The sequence below is a fragment of the Gymnoscopelus microlampas genome (assembly GCF_963454915.1).
Source record: "Gymnoscopelus microlampas genome assembly, chromosome: 6".
Classification (NCBI taxonomy): domain Eukaryota; kingdom Metazoa; phylum Chordata; class Actinopteri; order Myctophiformes; family Myctophidae; genus Gymnoscopelus; species Gymnoscopelus microlampas.
This window is the reverse complement of record NC_139943.1, coordinates 25939389-25962123: the sequence shown is the minus strand read 5'-3', so window position 1 is coordinate 25962123 and position 22735 is coordinate 25939389. Positions and strand designations below refer to the sequence as shown.

Below are 22735 nucleotides of genomic sequence, written 5' to 3'. Positions count from 1 at the left end.
TGTTTTAATGTTAATAAAGCAACAACACAGAATAGTAAAGGTTGAACACTGACATAATACAGTAGGTACGTTAGTGAGACTGAATAAATGTGTTTGTTAATGTAAATATAAACAACGTTTAGAGACTTAAGGCTTTTATTAATGCTATTAAAGGGGTATTTAACTTTAAAACACTTTTGGGGTCATTTTAATGTCAAAAACGTTTTTTTGTGTGCACCCCAGAAAGTGTTTAAGTTGCTTGATTCAATGTTTAGATATTTGATATTCATTTTGACACACCCCTATATAAACTCCTTGTAACTTTAACCATGTTGGACTCAGTTTAAACACATTACATGTCCCTGGTTCTGGTGACAAATGTTTTAATTTATTTTTATATACATGTGTTTTGCAAATGAATAAACAAAAAGTTTGTATTTATAGGAAGGGGGAGTGTATGATAAAATCAAATATCTAAAAAATACTGAATCAAGAAACTTAAAAACAGGTATTTATTAAATACAGTATACAATATAATCAGATATTCCAATATTTTTGGACACAGAATCAAATGTTTTATGGTCATGATTTACCATTAGCCTGGATGGCTTGGTTCCAGGCTTAAATAATTCATACAAATATTTTTGGAAATCTCTAGGGGGTAAATGAATGGGGTTTCTATCTGTGGCACCACAAAATAGCCGCCACTGCTATACCCTGGCCTATGTCCTTATTAACAAATAATACAGTTAATAAGCATCTTACAAGGACTTATAGGTAACTTATTAACTGTTAATTCATATTGTTAATAGTATTAACAATGCTATTATAATAGCAGTAAATCTTCGGATCACCTTATCTTGGGTTCTGGACGTTTCCCCCCTCCCCCAAAAAATAAATAAAATAAAAGTATTAACCTCCGTCAATGAAGGTGAACGGGTGGATTTTAAATGACGGATATGTCCGTCAATGGCAGTGAATATGAACAAATAAGGTTAATAAGCATATTATAAAGGACTTAATTAACTGTTAATTAATGCGTGTTAATAGGATATTTGTTTGAAGTGCTGTGTTTTTTTGTTTTTTTTTGCTGCTCTCCCTCATGGAGCTACTTGCGGATTATACCAGGGTCAGTCCACCTTCAGGGACACGCACTGACCTTTTGCACTTTAATCCCATGTATAACGCACTGACTTCTGTCTTTTTTTATTGTGCTCTTTTTTTCTCTAAGCACCTTAACGTCCATAAGTATATCATGCACAGTATACATACATTGCTGCTATGCTCGGGCACCGTAGTTTGTTTCTTATCTCAGGTACTCTTGTAAATATGTAGATAAGTTGTTTTGGCCTTTCTGCTGTTCTCTTGTCTGATCTCCTTCCCACTTACCCCCCACCCCTCTTCTTCTTCTCCCTCCCCCCTCTTCTTTCTATGGAAATTAACGTTGCGATGGGAATGATGTAAAAAAAAAACGAATTTCACCCACTTTTTTACCTTGTAAACCTGTGATGTGACAATACAACTGATTCTGATTCTGATTCTGTGCTACCACACTAGATCTACTAGTAGACAAAGCAGTATGGTGACGAGGTCCATTTCATCCACCCGTCAATAATCAAAGCACTATGGTGACCCAGATTGAGTATTGGGATGCAATATATTTATGTTTAGACAGGAATGCTTTCACACACACACACACACACACACACACACACACACACACACACAGCGTCTACTGGTGGCCAGTGCAGCTCTGCCAGCACAGTAGTGAGTTTTACCTAGTTTCTCATTGAGGGACAGAGGGAGCATTATTTACTTTCTCTATTGTCCCCTACTGCTCCTATGATTCAAACCAGTGATCTTCTGGTCACAAGCCCAGATCCCTTTGCTTCAGGCAACCCAGCCCACCCCCATGCAGATTTGAGCTGTTTTGCCAACAGGGGCCACTCAGCTGATGAGAAGGGCTCAGTGTGTGAGGAAGGGAAATATTTATCTACTGAAATGACCTTCGGATGCAGTCTAACCCCTCTCTAATCTCTGTTGTCCTGTTGCTGCCGTCCTTGGCTCTCTGTCTACCAGTGTCTGGAGGAGCTAAACCAATACTAACCCAGATTACAGTAATAAAATTGTAGTAGGCTGGGATTAACTCATAGGTCTTAGTATAAACACACTAGTGGTGGGGTGAGCTGGGACTAGAGAGAGACACAGAGAGAGTGAGAGGGTGAATGAGTGAGGCAATGAGTTTGACTTCCTGATCACCACTACATGGATTAGAGCCCCAAGAGGTCAGTAAAACAAGCAAAGTCTGAGAATAAGTACGTTCCTAATTAGCTTACCTAACCTACCTAACCTAGAACTGATTACAAAGAACAAGGGTATTGAAACCAGATCAAGTGTACTAGTAAAATGGAAGAAAGTATAGCGATTAGCAAACAGCCATAATAGTGAACTGTGATTGAACTAACCTCACAAATGCCCTGATAGACAGGTTGACTGTAGGCAATCTCAGTGTTCACTAGATGTGTAATCAATAGGTAGAATGGCACAGTGGTTTTCCACTGCCTGTATTCAGATATGACTTTGAGAATTTACCTACAACCACTAAATTAGAAACACTAATACAATATATGAGCAAAATAATTTACAATTAATACATATCAGTTTGGATTCGACATACCGGTACATACATTCCCCCTCTGTTCAGGTTCTGCGTGTAACAGCTCATTGGGCTTCCCTGCACAAACCAGGGTCTATGTGACATTTCCAAATAATCAATAAAGTACTCCACAATGTACACACACGCAAGCGTGCACATACACACATACACGAGAAGTCTGTGATCCCTATTGCTTCTTGATGGCAGAGGCAATTTGTCGGCATGCTTCAAATAGATGAATTGAGATTTCAAGCTTCTGGGAGTAGCAGTGGAGTGGCGGTTGGCGCCGACAACCCGGACTGCTTGTACTCATAAACATCTCGTCAGCCAACCCTGCTCCTACATACAAGAGCTTTATTAACACTGAGCTCCAATGAACACACTTTAAAGTGATAAACAGCTGTACTTGCACGACTGCCTAGTATTGATGTATAGCCATACTCTGATTCTGACTGCCTTACACACTCATAAATAAACAGGACCAGTGACGTGGTTCTGACGATTGCACAGTGCGTGCCTCCACAGCGTCAGCGACACCCAAAAAAAGTCACACTCTTTAGTTATTTATAAAAATCCCCCCTTTTGTGGTACTGGAGTTAAAATAAAGAAGGGGCATGCAGAAGAGAGGAAGAGGGCTGGAAAAGAAGGGAAGGGAAAGTGAACGGCGTGGCAGGCAGCCTCATCCTCATCCATCTCTCCTCTGCTCTATATATTATTCATCACCCTCTCCTCATCCCTCGTTCTGTACACCGATGGAGGATAAAATAGGTCACTCAGGGATAGTAGATGGTGCTCACAGTGACTGATGTCTTGTCTGACACATCACTTGTCCTCCCCTCTGCACCTCTCCCTGTCTCCCCCCTACTTTCCTCTCCTCCTCTCCCACTTCTTCTTTGCATCATTGCAGCAGCAGCAGCTGTCTGGTCGTCCCATTTATCACCTGTTTCTCCTTACTCTTCTCTGACACTGCCTTCTGTAGTTTGCTCTCTGTCCTCTCACACCCCTTCTATCTTCTCCTGACTTCTGCAATCCGTCGCTTGATGCATCTTTATTTATTTCTCTCGTTCTCCATCTCCCTCTTCCTCTCTGGTGACAGCTTTTCGTTGCGGGCGAGTGAAACTCAAGACAAAGAGACTGCGTTCCTGCAGGCTAGCAGCAGGGGGCACTTTGAACCAACATGTTTGTGAGTGGGTTACCTGCTCACACAAGACCAAACACATTAGTCTGATGGTCCATTTTGTTTCACTGCATGAGGAGACTAATCGCATATGGCAAGCATGCGGCCAGTGTGAAGCTGGTAGAAAACAGACAAGAAACTTCAATGTTTTACATTTTAGCTGCTTCATCACATACTCAGGATTCTGTTGACACTTTCAGGACAAGTCAAGAGCCAATAGAAGGGACATGTGTACAGTATGCAATTTCTCAATTGGATTTATGTTCATATTTTCGTCCCATACATGTACAGTACGTTTCCAACTATCAATCATTTAGCTGGGGACCCCCTCAAGGGACAGTGGGGATCCCCAGAACCTATGTTGAGAGCTAGTGGGTTAAAATGCAATGGCTACACAGTCAGATCAAAGACCCTGTGGCAAAACAGATGACCATTGTTCGAATGTGTGGAACCACAGAGTCATGCCAACTGAATGTGTTCAAAAGATTTGAAATAGTAAAACTACATATTTACTCCCTACAATTACAGTGACTGACTACACTTAAAATATATATTTTAAGTGTTTCATCAACTTGAAATGAATTTGATTTTCCAAGTCAGACATCTGAAAAGCCTCAATGATGCTAATTATAAGTATATATATGAAAAAAGTTACAAAGTTACCATGTGCTGCTCAGGTGAGTAGTTAGGAGTTAAGTCTCTCTTGCTCAGGGAAACTTCAACATTAACGCTCCACCTTCTGAGCCACTGCCGCCACAATCAATAATTGATTAATAATTCATTCTAATGTTGTAACATAGTCGTTATCTTATTAATATATTAGTATACTTTATTGAAGGTGATTCAATTATAAAATGGCACGTGCTTAAAAACCTGAGCTCTTTGAAGTCTCTTTGAAGCTTACCCATGAAAATCCTTGTAGTTTCTTGCACTCTCGCATATCTCCAAAGCATTAATATAGAATTTTTTACAACTAAATCTGGTCTTTATACATAACACTCACAAGATCCAGGTTTGACTCGGGGCATGCAACTCAAGACGGTCTGTGATGTCACAGGCCGAATTCCAATCAGAGCCTCACTAAATAAATGTATTGGTCAGTGAGGAAGTATGCAGGGACATTGAATGATGCAAAATGAGCGCTCACCCGTCCCTGACATGACACCTGTCCAATCAATGAGGAAGTGACTGCCTTATGCCTTACTTACTTACATTTGGTGTTTCAGTTCGGATGTTCTCTGTGGATACTCGTTGAATTACCCAAATTCAGGAGGATCAAGCGTATACATACTCATAATCCGGGAATACTATGAGGACACAGATAGGGAAAGATAGATGTGCTGTAAATGTACGTACGTACATACATTTATTATTTATAACAGAGATTTAACAGATATTATTAGGCTTTAAACCACACATGGGTACATGTGGAAAATTACTTTAAATGGAAAAAAAGGCCCAATAAGAGATTTCATATAACGATTACAATTACATATCAATCCAGTTTCTCCATTTTCAAGCATTAAATGAGAAATCTCTTCTCATTACTGCATGAAGCACACAATCTCTGTAATTCCATCGTTTCTTTTTTTCACCAAAGTTCCCTTTTTATCCCAATTTAGTCATTATGCCAATTCCCTGATTGCCCCACACACTTGCGTGGTCTTGTCACTGCTGACCCCTACTGGTTGGTCTTCAACATTTGATACACATGGCTTCTTTTTCTTCTAGCGCATGCAGAGGAATTCACTATTCCTCATAGTTCAACACCGCTGCTGACAAGCGACCTTGACTAACCTCTGTAGTCTCCAGTGCAGTAACAAAGATGGCCCTCCCTAAGCAAGGCCAATTGTGTGTTTGAATACCTGTCCAAGTTAGTCTCCGTGGTGGTGGGCAGGAACTTTACACCTGCGCCATCCGAGTGTGTTCTTCCATCTTTTTGGCACTGTACAGTATTTTGTCTCAAGTCCAAAAGATTTACAGTATCAAATAGGTTTTATAAAAACAAAGCCAAATCCATTAAACAGAATACATTTTTTAAACACGCATACACACACGCTAATTACTCTATCAGCCATACTTAAGTTCTCTCATACAACACAGACACTCATGCCCAAATTACTCGCCATATCACACTACTGGTCTTCATAGAAGACCTTAGCCATAGCAAGTCCAACTTTGCCCACTTTCTTGTCCTTGCCGTCAGGGCCCATGTTGGCACGGGCCAGCCCGATCCAGTACTGTTCTGTACGGGTCTGGTAGTCTGCTAGCGCTTCTCCATCCTGGATGGGAGGATGCTCATTTTCATCTGGAGACACACAGGTAGGGACAATCAATCAGAGACAGAAAATTAATCGGACACATGAAGACACACAGACATGTGGACACAGACAGACAGACATACATATACAGACAGAATATATTGGAGATGGTACTTTTTAGTAGTCCACTGACCGCTGTCCATGCTATCCAACCTTCACCATAAATGCCTGATTTATAAATATAAAGTAGCTATACATCTTTATTACAGATGCCTCTTGCTCTGCCCCCTCTGTTCTATCATCATTTATAACCAGAGAAAAGAAAATGGGAAAGATAGAAAAAACTAAGTACAAAATACAAAACTCCTATTACCTTCCTCATCGTCGCTCTCCTCTTCAGATTCCTCCTCCTCTTCGTCTCCTCCTCCTTTTGCCTCCGCCCCCTCCTCTTCTTCTTCCTCGCCCTCCGATTCAGACTCTTCCAGCCATTCCTGTGTCTCTGTTGAGAGAGAAATGTCCATCACAAGTGTGTGCGTGTGCGTGTGTGTGTGTGTGTGTGTGTGTGTGTGTGTGTGCGTGCGTGCATTCTCTCATGCGTACGTGCGGTACTTACTGGGGTCCATCTCAATCAGAACCTCCCACTGGTCCATCTTGTGGAGGTCGAGGCAGTAGAAGTCATTCAGGGTGAACTGGCGGTCTCCGACCTCAAACATTCCACCGTATACGAACAGCTTGCCCAGACGCACCGTTGCCATGGCGCTAGACCTCGGGCAGGGCTCCACCAGGGGGGCACACGCCAAACCTGAGGGGAACAGGGAGGGAGATGTGAAATGGAAACCAGTAACGACGAGCGAAAGCAGGTCAACCGTTTAAAAACAGCTTAGTAAAACAAGTTTCCTTTATTTGTTAGTTTTACTCGAAAACAACATTAATAGGTGAGGAAAAAATGAATTGAGAACCAAGTGAAACCAACTTTCATCTTCTTCCTCTTCCTCCTCCTCCTCCTCCTCGACCTGTGTTCCAGGGATCACTTCCTTTATGGTCATCACAGTCCCATCCTCCGCCACGATCTCCTTGATGACCTCGGTGGGTCCTTGAGGAGCGCTGGACGCCTCATCCTCCTCCTCCAGGCCCTCGCCCTCCGTTACCACTTTCTTTCCCCTCCGACTCTTCTTCTTCTGCGTCTTCGTCCCCTTGACAGAGAGAGACACATCCTTGTTAAATTAGGCTAGCTGTAGTTAGGAGTGTACAAATATGTGTCAGACTCTGAGTTACAAATAGATAAATTAACACTGGGGATTTTACGGTGTACCAGGGCACCGAAAAATACCAGTCCACCTAGGGCACATGCCATTCTGATTGGCCGAGATGAATGAATATATCCACACAGGATACACTCATTCTCTATAAAACTCAAATGAGAACAGACAGAACAGATATGTAAAATTTGTTCACAGCTAGAAAATATGCACACCATCCTGTACTATGTACTTCTAATACACGGAAGTAATCCGGTTTGTAACTAGTGACACTTGGTGAAAGAAACCCTTTACTGTAGCTACAATCAATGAATGAGAACCATGGCAAACATTTCTAATGTAATATTAGATTTTTTTTTTTTACAATTATGTTAACTGTGGTACTGTATAAGAAGAATATAATTGGCCAAGAGATGACCAAGATGGTATATACACAAATCAAATTGTGGCAGGCAATGTAGTAAGAATATTAGAAACCATGGAATCATTTTACATACAGTACATAATACATATATATTAAAGATTACCCTGAGTTGACCAGGGAACCATCGGTTCTTTGCCATGTCATACATGTACAGATCATTTTGGAAATCTCCCTCCAGAGTCTCCTCCTCCTCCTCGTCGCAGACCCCACCAAACAGTACCGCCCGTCCCCCTGAGCCCAGCGCCAGGGAGAAACTAGATCGAGGAGGTGGCTTGTTACCGGCAGGATTCACCCTGGACCATGACCACTTCTCTGGAGGGCAGAGGGAGAGACATACTCTATGAGGTTCAGTGCATGTTGGATTACATTTAGGCCTGATGTACACAGTACCTTGCATAAGTATCTAGGATCCCCCCCTGAAACATTTTCGAGATACGCAAAGGACAGTTTGGCACACACATACAGTACACACACCAATAGATTTTGCACATTTATAGAGACTAGGCTGCAGCACACATTATCATTGTACTTGGAGGCCAGTCTACGTCATATTGATGAAATCAGGGTTCTCCATGTATGGTCATGAAATGGACAAAGACAGACAGGTACAGAGATCTCTCGGTCGGATCAGTGGTTCTGGACAACCACCAATCCCACCCACACTCCCTCGGGTTCTTGGCAATACGGACAGCAAGTTTGAAGTCGACAGTTCTCAAGATACGTGGAGCACAGATACGCACACACGCAGAGATTTGCATAATTTAAACATAGACTAGACCGGCTCCCATTGAGCACCAGCCTACTTGGCAACGACGCCAGTCGGGAACGAATCAATGCAAGTTGGAAATGCATGGCCCACCTGGTTATGCAATACCCATGGTACCCGCCGTACCCATTGTCAGAGTACCCATTGTAGTCCATCTGGGCCTACTTTCAAAGCAAAGTCAAGCCAAGTTTGTTTTTATTATCCCAAAGTGGAAATAGCAGCAGCATCCAAAACATATAATAAAAGTTGGCCTCTAGTTTGAAATGTACGCTGATAAATATCGAGCATAGTGTGTTCTCCCATTTCCAGGCACACTGCATGCACTAACAAAAATAACCCATCAGTGCCAAGATGCCCAAGTATTGTGAACTGTTGCCGTGGCAATCATGATGCGGGTGAGTCAGCAATCTTCTCTGACTATCCTATATTTGTGCAAATATGCACAACTGCAAAATCGTCCATGACAGCTATATAACTGACAAACAAATACGACGTCCCTCTTTCCCTGTATTTGGAGATCCAGGTAGGTTGAATAGAGCACACAGCTCTCCAGCTTATCTAACCCTGACAAGACGCAGTCATGCTAAGCACAAGCCTGTCAGTTAGGGGTGTGCCGTACTGATTTCATGAAACGATACGATACGATATTGGGCTCACGACATAGATACGATACGATATATATGGCACATTTTTATTATGAAAATATATGGGGGGGGGAAAAGCAAATGCAAACGCAAAATGCAAAATACTTCTGTTTTTGCATTATTATTATTGCAAAAAAGAAAATGTTTTTTTTTTCTTTTTTTCAAAACGATGCATATTGTCACGAAAACGTATCGCGATATATCGCGGGACGATATATCGGCACACCGCACACCCCTACTGTCAGTCACACGACAGTGGTTATCAACTCGTTCAATCAACCCAGGCTTTTCCAAACTAGCCATAAGCATGTTCACAAAAAAAGGGCAGTGATTGCAGCATATAACCATTCGCAAAACTGGAGTATATTTCACAAATGAAACAAAAAAAAAAAGACACAGTTGCAGTTGCCAAATGCAGGAAGTACAGCTGGCAAAATAAATTGCTGACCGAGTGAATGCATAACTTAATAGGCTTATAATATCATGATTTTTTTATTAGAGGTATAGATTCTCAAGTAGAGGGAGTGGGTTATCTGTGTCAGCTTCTTGAGCTGTGAGCTGTTGGCTGCAAGCAATATCAAAGCCATTTCATTGTGCTTTTGTAATACCCATATCATCCTAAAACAGAGACTGCTTGAAGCACTATGAAAATAGGTCTTCTTACCAATCTGAATTATGTTATTATATTCATTTTTTATTTTTTATTTGCTCCCAAGTCAGTTTAATCTAAGAAACACATGAATGTATGGCTATAATATAATCTGCTGCATCATCTCCGACTGTGTGAATGTGTAATAAGCTCATTATATCACTACTCCACCATAATGACATTAATACATTTGTGTATTCCTTTAAATGAACGTGTTGCTTAGATGTGCTATATAAATTGCATGTATTATTATTATTATGTATTCTTAAGGCGCGTATGACAATTTTAGGCTTATTCTTTCAGCAGCAAACACAGCAGTGTAAAAAAAACTGAATCATGTCGATCCAATCCACATTGGAATGGTGTGACTCCAATGTGGCCTGCTAGTGACATCAGTCATTGAGATGGGGTGAGATGGTACCCCAACCTGGGGAAACCAATTTGAAAATGATATTTGTTTGATTTGATTATGTTCCCCTCTCAAGCCGATCTCCCACTGATATGGCTCAATATTGCTTTGGGTAGTTGAAAACACGTCAGTAGGCTACTTAACAAAGGCATTGTAAGGACTAAAATTCTTAACATTTGAGAGAGAGAGAGAGAGCGCGAGCAAGCGAGCGAGAGCTAATGCAGACACATAACCCCCCAGTCTCATCAATGTCTCAACCAGGTACAGATTGTTCATACAATTACAATATGCTACAATGACCAAAAAATGACCAGATTATTCACTTCCCTCATTCACCTGAAAGGTGCATTCTACTGGCTATGTGCTTTGTACTTTGTTTTGGGATGTACTTTGTACTTTGTTTTGGGATTATTCATGCATTCCATGCATGAATAATGCCAATTTTGAATGGCTCAGACATGTTTGTCCTGATGAAGGTCTAAAGACCGAAACGTCGATTTAATTAAGAATCAAGAGCATCCTTTTTGCAAGTTCCAGACAGTGTGCAGGACCCTTTTCTTTGATTAGATGTCATAGATCCCTTTCTGAACAACATGAAATGCATTCATTTCATGATATGATGTCAGTTTCAGAACAACAATATAAAATATCCCTTTTATGCAAGTACAAAGAGTTAAGACAGTAAAACTGTACTGTATACAATTGAGACTTTGTGGGTGTTTAATTATTATTGAAAATGTTGGAGGGGGTCCTTGGGGCAAAAAAGGTTTGGGAGCCCTGATTGCCTGATCTATGACATTGGTCATCTATGATAAATGTATGATGTATGATTCTAAACTTCCATTTTACAATTCAAGTTAAATATTTCAGAAAGTATAAAAAGTGTGTACAAGAAAAGTGGCACAGATCATCCATCGCTTTGTGAGATTAGCTCCGGACACACAGACAGGACACGTAGACCCTCATCTAGATGACTCGCCTCTAAGGAGCCATGCCGTAATAAATCATAAAATCAATCAATCATAAACATAATATTCAAAGTACAATAAGTACAAGGGTTTAGTGCTTCAATCAGTCTCTGATGTACACGGTAGGATGACATGGGCTAAGTGCAAGTTACTTTCATATCTTAAAGCACAAGTACAAGGTTTTAGTGCTTCAATCAGTCTCTGATGTACGTATGTACTGTACGTATGATATGGGTATACAAAAACACAATGAAATGGCTTAGATTGCTTGCAGCTGAGGCTCAAGGCCCAAGAAGCTGACACAGAAAACTGAGTGGAAAAGTACGTTACCGAGCACCTAATTAAGTTGCCGGTGAGTGAGTGCATACAGTATATTTATATTTTGCATCTTCAATTTGAATTCCAACACTCCAAAATCGGGAAAAGGGGGTGAATTCTTGTTCAAGGCACTGTATCTTCATGACAGTTATGCATTAAAAAGGATTAAGTGTTTATAAGGATTAAGTGTTGAGTACCTTGGCCGTCCTTCTCCTCTCTCTTCAGAAGGAACATGTCAGAGTGGATGGTCCCTTTCTCCACATCCTTCTTAGCTCTCTATAGCCCACACACCCCGACAAACACACACAATTATTGTATAAATCACAGGACAGAGAGAGACATTATTGCTATGGCGGTGCCACACACCGCTTTGGAGTATCCTCCGTAGAGAATGACACCCGTGGAATCGGGTGTTGAGGTCAACAGGCAGGCAGAGCGCGGTGAAGGGCCGGAGCCTGATGGAGAGAGACGGGACCAAGAGAAGGAGTCCAGAGAGAAGGCGTAGACATCATTGTAGTAGATAAAATCTCTATAGGAGGAGGGAGGACAGGGTGGATGAGGGGAAAAGCACAGAAAAGTAAACACCTTTAGTAGAAACTTTTATAATTTACGAAAGAGGAGAAACCAATATTAAAAAATGACTCTGCAAACCATTTCTGTGTGAAGTGTATGTGTGTAAGTGTATGTGTGTGTGTGTGTGTGTGTGTGTGTGTGTGTGTGTGTGTGTGTGTGTGTGTGTGTGTGTGTGTGTGTGTGTGTGTGTGTGTGTGTGTGTGTGTGTGAGTGAGTACTGCATGTGCACCTGCATTTCATCACACACACAGATAAGCATGCAGACGTGACAAATTAAAGGACAACCTGAATAAATGAATTGAGAAACATAAAAAAAAATTAAAGCAGATGCTTCCATACAGGTGTACTGCTTGATTGAATTAAGCAATTACAAGGTGTGTTACTATTGCTGCTATAGTAGATTCACAACAGGTTAGTATATTCACAATGTCTTGGATGAACCCTCTTCCTACCTCGTACTCTCATGGAAGCCACCAAACAGCAGAAGCTGTCTCTTACTGAGGACCATCCTGTGTCCACTCCTCCCTGAGGGACCACCTGGCACCCTGGACAGCACACAATCCACAATGAGTTGGTTTCATTTATTTAGAAATTATGGTCAAATAAAACTGTACATGGAAATCAAAACCAGTATAGTAAGAATACAGTGGAAAAGCAAAGTAAACTAGGTAGAGTAAAGTAGAGTTGTGGCAGGCCGTGACTGTGGATGTCTTTCCATACACCAATTATCTACTTCACAGCCTGTCTACTAATCAATATAACGGGATTCATGTGCTGTACTTCTTCTGAGTGGTAGCTCAAGTATTCATACAATCTATCAATCCATAATCCCATTGATCTACCTCTTTAAATGCAGTCGTCTAGACTATCCTTCTGTACGTACTTGATGTTTTCCCATGTTTGTGTAGCCAGATGCAACACCCACAGGTCCTTGTAGTGGTAGAACTGTTCGCCATCTGGAGACGCAAACTCTCCCCCACACACCCACAACTGACCGCCACCCTGGGGTACCACGACCGCCTGTGAAGGCACACAATAAAAGGACAGGAGAACTTTTTAAGATGAGTGATGGAGAGTTGGTTGTACGTACACATTCCCGAACTTATTGGGAAATATACAAAGTGTGGTATCATCAAAAAATGTAATTGTGCTTATTGCAGTATGCAGTTAATCTGGTAAAAGTGTGGCTAAATCCTGCTGTGCAGTGTATTGTGTTTATTGTCTTAGAGAAGTCTGCCACCTTGTGGTCAAAAATAAGGACGAATATTGTAGTGATTAGTATTGAAGTTGTATGCATTTCAGTATGAGGACAAATTATTTTGAATGGGCTGTTAGCTGCCAATTATTTTATAACACTTCAGAAAATGTAAGAACTGGTCTATCTTGGATTGATGGCATGTCATTTTACGGCCTATAAAGTGTGTACGTAAGAGGTTTGAAAAGCCCTGTGGTTTGCTTACCTGGTGAGCACAGCGGGGTGGAGGAGGGTTAGGGATTTCTGACTTTACCCATGTGTCCTTCTTGATGTTGTAGAAAAACAGATCATTGTACAAATATGTCTGTAAGGATAGACAACACAGCATTTTTTACTCAAGCAGATAGTACAAGAGTGAAACATAAAATTAAGTAAAGACATTATATGTGCTGCTGCTGCTGCTACATGTGTATTATAGGTAACATGGTTTATGTACAGCAGGCTCCAATGACTCTGCCATTGGGTCACAAAAACCAGTAAGGCCATCCTCTGGGGTTCATAAAGATGCACAGAAATTATACCAGCCAGTAGTTTAAGTTATTTTATCGGACTGACAAATGGACGAACAGACCAACATATCCATCCTTAGAACCCCACCCTAGCGGGCTAAGAAAATTGTGTACATCAACAACAAGGAAAATGTGGAAATGTGTCCACAGTTAAAAGTTTGACAAACTACAGGTACATAAACCTACACACTGTGACGTAGTTATGACATTTTTATAACAATAACATCAATAATAATAAATACATTAGTGAAGTGTCTACCTTCTTCCCATTGAAAAACTCTCCTCCAAACAGGATGAGTTCATCTTTCTCAGGATGGGGAGAGAGAGAGGCATTCAGTCTGTGAGGTACCAAGAGACAGAGACAAACTGAGATATGTTTCTGAACAGAGACAATGTGTCATAAAATAAACATGTGCTTTATTAGGTCATTAAGTGTGCTGTGCTATTAATACGGTTAAGAAACTACAGTAAAAGTGGAATGGCTCACATACAACGTTCCAATTACTTAGTTCCACTTGAAAATCACCAGCAATGTTGACAAATGTTAATAGGCAACTAAACGTCAGATTCCCATACACATAGGGGAGAATATGTATGAAATGTCCCAAGACAATGTCGCTTGATTACAAAATAATTAATTTCTATGCTTTTGAGATGCCCTCTCATGTCAGTTATCCCTCGAGCCTGTGAGAGCATGTGCAATGTAGTTTCAGAACTGATAAACAGTACGTGTAACATAATACCTATTGTCTTCAATCAAGAAGATGTACAGTGATCTGTTACTCTCAAACTAGAAAGAATGCAAGCACAACTCAGTCACAAGTAATCAGCGATTTACCGGGTGCACGGCTCAGAAGAGTTCAATATCAGCATTATGATGGCAGCACTCACAGAAATGTCCTTCAGGTACTTTTATTCAGATAGACACAGGCAACCCACAAACGCATTCTGGCCGAAGCCTTCCTCTGTGTGAACCTCTTACTGTACCTTGGGGATGGAGGTGGACAAGCCGTCTCCACCACCTGTGTTTTCTTGGCATCCAGACTCTGGAACTCGGCTATAAGGGCTTCCAAATCCTCCTGGCAAAAGAAAAGCAAGGGAAAAGGTTTTATTGAAAGGAGGGAGCAGGGAATTAGAACGACAGATGGAATAGATAGAATACTGGACAGTCTGGAGGTGGTTGATGAGGGGAGGATGAGGAGGAAGCTGAATGCTATTCTAGAGAACCCTTCTAGTTTCCTCTATGATGAGCAAGCGAAGATGAACAGCATCCCCCTCAACAGTACATAACTTGGTCAGTCCTTTCTGCAAGTAGCCATCATGCTCCACAACCAAGCTTGACCCCATATGAGAACTTTAAGACTTGCAATGTCTGTTACTACTCGCTTTTGACTACTCACTCTTGCAGGTACTCTGGAGTACTTGCACATGGACTACTATAGGATGATGTACATTACATTTGCAGAACTTTGACAGATGCCTGTTAAGGATGTATATTCATTCATATATCCAGTGTGCAATGCATTCATATTTACTAGACTGTACATTTCCCTCATTCTTTCAGAGACATATCTTGTGCCAGAATCTATCCTTATACTTTCTTTATTCATTTTATATTTATTTTAATGTGTATGTATCTTGGCTTGGTTCTTGACTTACTCTTCTCTCCTATGTTTCATACTGCTATCACACCTGTCAATGTCCCTCTAGGAATCAAATAAGGTTTATCTTATCATAGTTAAAGTTCATTTTTAGTTAAGTTAAAATGACATCTTACCAATAGCAAAACTTCCAACTCAACTTGCTAAGCGGTGTCCATGTGTGTTACAATAGAGAAAATATAAACAAGAAAGATAGTATCACGGTGTTAAAATAAATGAAAGCATCATCAAACCTCTTCACGTTTAGACCTCTTGGAAACCTTTTTCTCCATTTTGGCAGCTGTCTTCTCGGCCCCTTTAACCTTCTTCTCTTTCTTACCTTTTTTACCCATGGCTACTGTGTTGTACTGATGATAATAAGATTTTAAAACGTATTTTTGTTCGGTGATACTGAACACGTGAATCTCACCTAAACAAACCAAACTCGCATGTGTTTCCTCTGCCAGGCACCATTTTCTTCCGGCAACATACATGACGTAGGACGAGCTGTTATGTGTAGTGATTACGCCCTCTAGTGTGTTGGAGGAGAAATGTGAAACAATTCCCCTTTCAAAGAAAAGTTGGGCCTAATTTACTGGACAACATAGGCCTATTTGTTTACATTTATTTACATAATTTATTCTACATGCGTGCACTCATGAGTTGCATATTGGGATATTCCTTTGTTAAAACAAAAACGTTTTTTGTGTGAAAAGGTGGTTTCCACATAATAACATGTTAAATAACATTTATAAATAATGTAATAAATACGGTATAGGTACATGATGTCATATAATGTTATAAATAACGTGGGCTTCATAAATGTTGAGGAGAAACCTGTTCTCATAGGAGAGTCGGCATACATCCAACTTGATGAAGCTCATTCCACACACAGGCTAGCACGGATGAGTTTATTGACACTCCATGCTCATCATGACCATACAGTTGGGACCAGGAGGCAGACTGGCAGCTGTACACACTTCTATCACAACAGCCATGATGAGCCACCCACCCAAAACCCCATAGAGACTGTAACATTATTACCCTCCAAGGTGACAAGGACAGCTGAGGAGGGCCTGCAGTGTCAGGTGGATACAAGCCCCGGTACTGCTCCAGTTTCAATTTGTTTGCTCATTTCTTTGTGTCATCACTTCCAATTGCATTTGTTTATCCTGTAATGTAACCTGTATTAGTATCCCGAGCTGAAAATGCATTTCCTGTGTATTAAAGAGCTGGAGAGACCCCTGTTACTGAACAAACACTCGATATATCAATGATTACTATCACAAAACAGAGCTATTTAACACATATTTAACAAAATAAAAGAACTCACTGCACCTTTCATGGATTGCGTGTATACCGCACACCTGCACGTGTGTACCTGACATTGTGTGTTGGTCTTCATCAGTCATTCAGGCTCTATATTCCTCTAGAGTGTGTAGAATGTCACAGATAACAGGAGTACTTGTCTTAAGTACTTCTCTGAGACCAACCGCCTGCTTTGCAGCTAATTAATGAACCAGTTCTGTTTACTGCCAAAGCCTTTCTGACAAGCATGTCACATTCACAAGTATGAATGTATACACATGCGCACACACTCACGTTCATGTGAACTCAGATAATTACACTGTATGCATATGGGCACTTAAGACACAGACATGTGTGCAGCGGCACACATCTCACACTAAGGTCTAAATGAGGCTATAAATATAATATGCTTATACAGAACAACAACTCACACACTTTCATTAATCCCTGTCTCTTCAAGCCAGAGAGCTGTTCCTGTGCTATTCTGCCTTTGAGAGCAGTGAGCTCTCTCTCTCTGTCTCTCTCTCTCTCTCCTGTGTGTGTGTGTGTGTGTGTGTGTGTGTGTGTGTGTGTGTGTGTGTGTGTGTGTGTGTGTGTGTGTGTGTGTGTGTGTGTGTGTGTGTGTGTGTGTGTGTGTGTGTGTGTGTGTGTGTGTGTGTGTGTGTGTGTCTGTGTCTGTGTGTCTCTCTCTGTGTGTGTGTGTGTGTGTGTGTGTGTGTGTGTGTGTGTGTGTGCGTGCGTGCGTGCGTGCGTGCGTGCGTGCGTGCGTGCCTGCGTGCCTGCGTGCGTGCCTGAACTTCCTCAAAGGAGGAATAGAAATAACACTTGGCAGTATTTACTTTCATCTAAAGCAGCATGGAGTTTGTGTTCTTTCTCAACAACAACAAAAAAACAACATGAAACAAACCAAAAACATCTCACTCAATACCAAGCTCAAAATATTCAACTCCAACGTCAAATCTGTACTGCTGTTTGGATCTGAAACCTGGAGGACCACCAACATCACCAATAAACTGCAGACTTTCATCAACCACTGCCTAAGACGCATCCTCAGGATCTTCTGGCCAAACCGTATCAACAACATCATCCTGTGGGAACGCACCAAACAAGAACCAGAGGTACAGCTGATAAGGAGAAAGTGGAGCTGGATTACACTAAGAAGAAGCAAAACGGCAATAACCAAACAAGCATTAACATGGAACCCACAAGGCAAACAGAGCAGGGAAGACACAAAAACACCTGGAGCACAGAACTAGAAGTTAAAAAGAGGGGACTGACGTGGAAACATCTGGAGAGGATGGCCCAAGACAGACGAGGGTGAAACGACTCATCAATGGCCTATGTTCCTAAAGGAATATAAAGGCCTAAGTAAAGTAAGTAAGTAAGTAGTGTCTTGCTCATGGTGACCTCGACACAAATAGCCAGGGCCGAGTATCATATTGGTACCAAACCTCCCATACGCACACACACACATACACACACACACACACACACACACGCACACGCACACGCACACGCACACGCGCACACGCACATGCACACACACACGCACACAAAAGCATGCACGCGCACACATGGTGAGATAAAGAGATGTGTTATATTATTATATTATATAAGCCCCATCACCTTGGATATTAAAATTAATTTGATTTGTGGGTAATTTCCCCTGCCTTATCAAACAGGAAAAAGTAGCAATGACGAGAAGGGAAATGGTGTGAGTGCATGCGTGTGTGGGTGTGGGCGTGGGCATGTGTGTGTGTGTGTGTGTGTGTGTGTGTGTGTGTGTGTGTGTGTGTGTGTGTGTGTGTGTGTGTGTGTGCGTGCGTGCGTGCGTGCGTGCGTGCGTGCGTGGGGGGTGGGGGGGGGTATCTATTGTTGATCTATTGTTGATGGTCTGTCATGGAACAAGGAACATTAAGTTGATATTGTAATACATAATGTAGCCAGTGGGGGGCAGCTGCATGTCTTATTGGACCAATAAGTAAGAAGACTAGGACAGTCACAGTGGAGTCATAGAATTAGAATTGATAGCATGGACTACACTGTAAGATGTCAGAGTTGACTCAGAGAGTGTACAAACATTTGTATTATCTCAGAGTTAAATTATCACTAAGGAGGCATGTGTGTATCCTTTGGTGTATGTAGGTAGACTTACTTAGCTAGTGGTGTTACCAAACTGTATTACAGGGTGTCAAAAATATGCTAAATGCTGTTTTGCATGGGAATACTGCTCTAGTTTTTATTGTTTGTTTGATTGATTGATTGATTGATTGATTGATTGATTGATTGATTGATTGATTGATTGATTGATTGACTGAAATGTTTATTGACAAAACATGCATATACATGACCCTATATTTGTACATGTCTGTGAAAAGGATAAACACGTTTAACTGCAAATGTGTTTAAACTGAGTGCCATGTGTTTGGGGAGGGAGGACTACATTCATACAATTTTAACATACTAGAAAGGTAAAATAGCAAAGAACAATATTGGAAATGGAACCTGCTATACAGCCAGTGACTGGAAGTTAATAATGGAGCATTGGAGCTAATGATCGCCTCCCCATAAGGTAAGTTACCTGCAAGCCTGCAGCTCTGTAGCAGTTATGAGGAATGGGTTCAGGTAACCCATTCCTCATAACTGCAACAGGGCATAAAAATTAGACCTTTTCAATCAGTTTGAATTTCCAGCAAAGTTGCCACTGAAAATCTTAGACACAAATGTTCTCATAAATAAAAACAGTGCTTATTTCTATGTAAACATAATCAAAATATCAAAAGACAGCAATTAGCCACAGGACCATTTAAGAATGAGGACTTTTGTTCAAGTCAAAAATGGATTATACCCATTATATTTGTTACTGTTCTGTGCCTATTCATTTAAATGAACTGCTTATCTTTGCCATTTCATTCGCATCAGTTCTAATAATTCCACTTCAGTTTACACAGATAAAAAATGAAAGCCATAACCTTTAGAGATAACTCATGAAAGATGTCAAACAATATTGATAAGATTTGTTGTTGCCACCTGTGCAGATATTGTAATGTATTTTTTCCTTCTCAGCGCCTACACACAAATGTACGGTACATTATAATGGCATTGGCACCACACAGATACACACACGCATGCAAACACACGCACGCACGCACGCACACACACACACACACACACACACACACACACACACACACACACACACACACACACACACACACACACACACACACACACACACACACACACACTATCTTTGAGGGGACATTAAAACCACGTTTTCACAAAAAATACCTAACCCTAAACCTAAAAAATTATTTGTCAGTAGCCTATTTCCCCTGCCTTATCGAACAGGAAAAATTGGCAATGACGAGAAGGGAAATGGTTTGAGTGCATGCGTGTGTGGGCGTGGGCGTGGGTGTGTGTGTGTGTGTGTGTGTGTGTGTGTGTGTGTGTGTGTGTGTGTGTGTGTGTGTGTGTGTGTGTGTGTGCGTGCGTGCGTGCGTGCGTGCGTGCGTGCGTGCGTGCGTGCGTGCGTGCGTGCGTGCGTGCGTGTGTGTGTGTGTGTGTCTCCAGCCATAGAGGGGTGAAGTGGGTGTATCAATTGCTGATGTGCTGTAATGGAACAAGGAACATTAAGTTGATATTGTTATACACTCAAAATCTCTATACCAGACCCACAAAAAAACGAACCCTAAACCTAACCCCCAAATGCCTAAAGTAATCCCCAACTTTCTTTTCAGAAGTGTAAGCCTAAATCTAAAAATCGTTCCTTAAGGGGGACCAGAAAAAAACATTTTCTCCCAAATTTACAATCACGTGGTCCCCACATAGTTAGTCAAAACATGGTGTGCGACTGTGCACGCACGCACGCAGCACGCACACACACACACCACATGACTGTTCACTCTCCACTCCTCTGCCCACCACTGACTCCTGACTGCTAACCTTTGCCTCTAAACAGACTGCTTTGTGAGAGGCCCGAGGGTTCAAACAGTTGGGGGTGTGTGAATTGTATTGAAGAATGCTGTTAAATGTGTACATCAGTAGACATGCTTATCAGATAGGACCTTGTGCAACGTGTGTTTGTGTATGTGGCTGCCCGTTCATACAGAATGGGAGTGAGAGAGGGTGAGGGAGAAGGGGGAGAGGGGGAGAGGAGGAAGCGTATGTGGGCACATGAGCATTTCTTCACCTCGGGGGGCTTGCAGGGCAGTCACACATTTCATCACAAGTTCTCCATTCTAGCCTAGTATTTATTGAGCCCACTTATCCATATTCACATGACAAGAAAGCTCAAATTCCCGTTCTATTTATACAGCATGCTTATTCATGCTTTTTCTCCTGATTCAATGGCTAAAATTGCCTGCATCCCTATCTGAAAATGCATTTTCTTTTTTACTAAAGAGCTGGAGAGACCCTGTTGCTCAGCAAACACTCTAAAATGAGTACTATAAGAATACATAGCTAACACTTATTTTAATAAATAAATATCACTTACTGCACCTTTAAGAAACCGAGTGTCAGTTGATTCCTTTAAAGCTGCTAAAACTGCAAGCACTTTGTTTTGTAATCTTTCACCTTCTGTGTGTTGTTTCTATCCTGTTACTTTTATAATATTGTTATGATTTTATTCTTTGTACAGCACCTTGTAAAACTTGTTTTGAAAGGCGCATTATTATTACCTCTCTCACACACACACACACACACACACACACACACACACACACACACACACACACACACACACACACACACACACACACACATGTTTTTCTTCCTTTGATTTGATGCAATCGACCTACCAACACATGTATTCCAACAGCTTGTCTGCAATTATCTTCACTGTTGTTTACTCTGATGAAGACATCAAAAACAGATGTCTCCCTTGCATCTATATCTACATCTGCATGTACATACACACACACACGCACGCACGCACGCACGCACACACACACACACACACACACACACACACACACACACACACCACGCACGCACGCACGCACACACACACACACACACACACACACACACACACTTGACTAGGTGGCATTTACGTCAATCCCATCTTAACATCTGTGCTCTCTGCCTGTTAGCTTGAATGGATGCAGCGTCTGGTCGTGACTGAACACAGGAACAGAGAATAAAAGAGTGACATATAACTGGACGATGGAGAGATACATCGAATCACTTGTGAAGACAGGAAATTACACACACTTGATAGGTTTACAGATATGAATGTGATTGCTGCATAAAAAACGTGAGCCCACAAATGTATTTGTACCCGAACTACCCCCCCCCCCCCCCCCCCCCCCCCCCCCCCGCGCACACACACACTTCCATCAATTCTGTTTGGAAAATGTGATACAATTCTCATGTTGCCTGGAGACAAAGCAAATGTCACCCTCACATAACTGATTTAAGCAACACACACACACGCACACGCACGCACACACACACACACACACACACACACACACACACACACACACACACACACACACACACACACACACACACACACACACACACACACACACACACACACACACACCCCACACGAGCATGCACGCACACAGCTTTGTGCATCTGTGGGGTTGGATAAGGACAGGTCAACAAAAAATGGAATGGAGATTAAGAGAGAAACAGAGTATTCATCCATAAGCTGCTGTTTTAGCTGGACCTTGTGTTTTGAAAGTGCTTTAAATATAATTATTATTGCTATTACAGTACTAACAACTGTGCTGTCCACTTGCAGCTCCTTTCATATTTTTAGTGCATGTCATAGAGGTGTCACAGCAAGTTTCATATACAGTCAACAGCAAGCATTTACAATAATAATAAAGTTTAGTGGAGACATGTATGTGGTTTATTTCATCCTTTTCCCTCTTCATCCTAATCTGTCTTTCTCTCCTCACTCCCTCTTCATCATTTCCCCCA

The 22735-nt window shown here is 41.5% G+C and overlaps 1 protein-coding gene across 2 annotated transcripts; it reads right to left on the bottom strand.

Annotated features, from left to right (window-relative positions):
• Positions 1–5150: 5150 nt before the first annotated feature.
• Positions 5151–15941, bottom strand: klhdc4 (kelch domain containing 4). Of its 2 annotated transcripts, none has more exons than XM_084060265.1 (13): positions 15742–15941; positions 14835–14926; positions 14107–14185; positions 13544–13642; positions 12967–13103; positions 12536–12628; positions 11877–12039; positions 11708–11786; positions 7860–8068; positions 7047–7266; positions 6687–6875; positions 6447–6572; positions 5151–6120 (listed from the first exon to the last, which is right to left on the bottom strand). In XM_084060265.1, the coding sequence occupies exons 1-13, from the start codon at positions 15838–15840 to the stop codon at positions 5948–5950; spliced, it is 1758 nt and encodes a 585-aa protein (XP_083916391.1). In that variant the 5' UTR covers positions 15841–15941; the 3' UTR covers positions 5151–5947. The 2 variants fall into 2 exon arrangements, with proteins under 2 accessions (XP_083916391.1, XP_083916392.1); XM_084060266.1 differs by having other exon boundaries at positions 6687–6866.
• Positions 15942–22735: the final 6794 nt, after the last annotated feature.

Bases quoted from the DNA above. Each gene is read 5' to 3' on its own strand.
- klhdc4 (XM_084060265.1), bottom strand. From the start codon at position 15,840: ATGGGTAAAAAAGGTAAGAAAGAGAAGAAGGTTAAAGGGGCCGAGAAG. The intron at 12,040-12,535 runs GTAGGAAGAGGG...CTCCTCCTATAG, and splicing joins GGCTTCCATGAGAGTACGAG to AGATTTTATCTACTACAATG. The intron at 6,121-6,446 runs GTAATAGGAGTT...GTGTGTCTCCAG, and splicing joins GGAGAGCGACGATGAGGAAG to ATGAAAATGAGCATCCTCCC.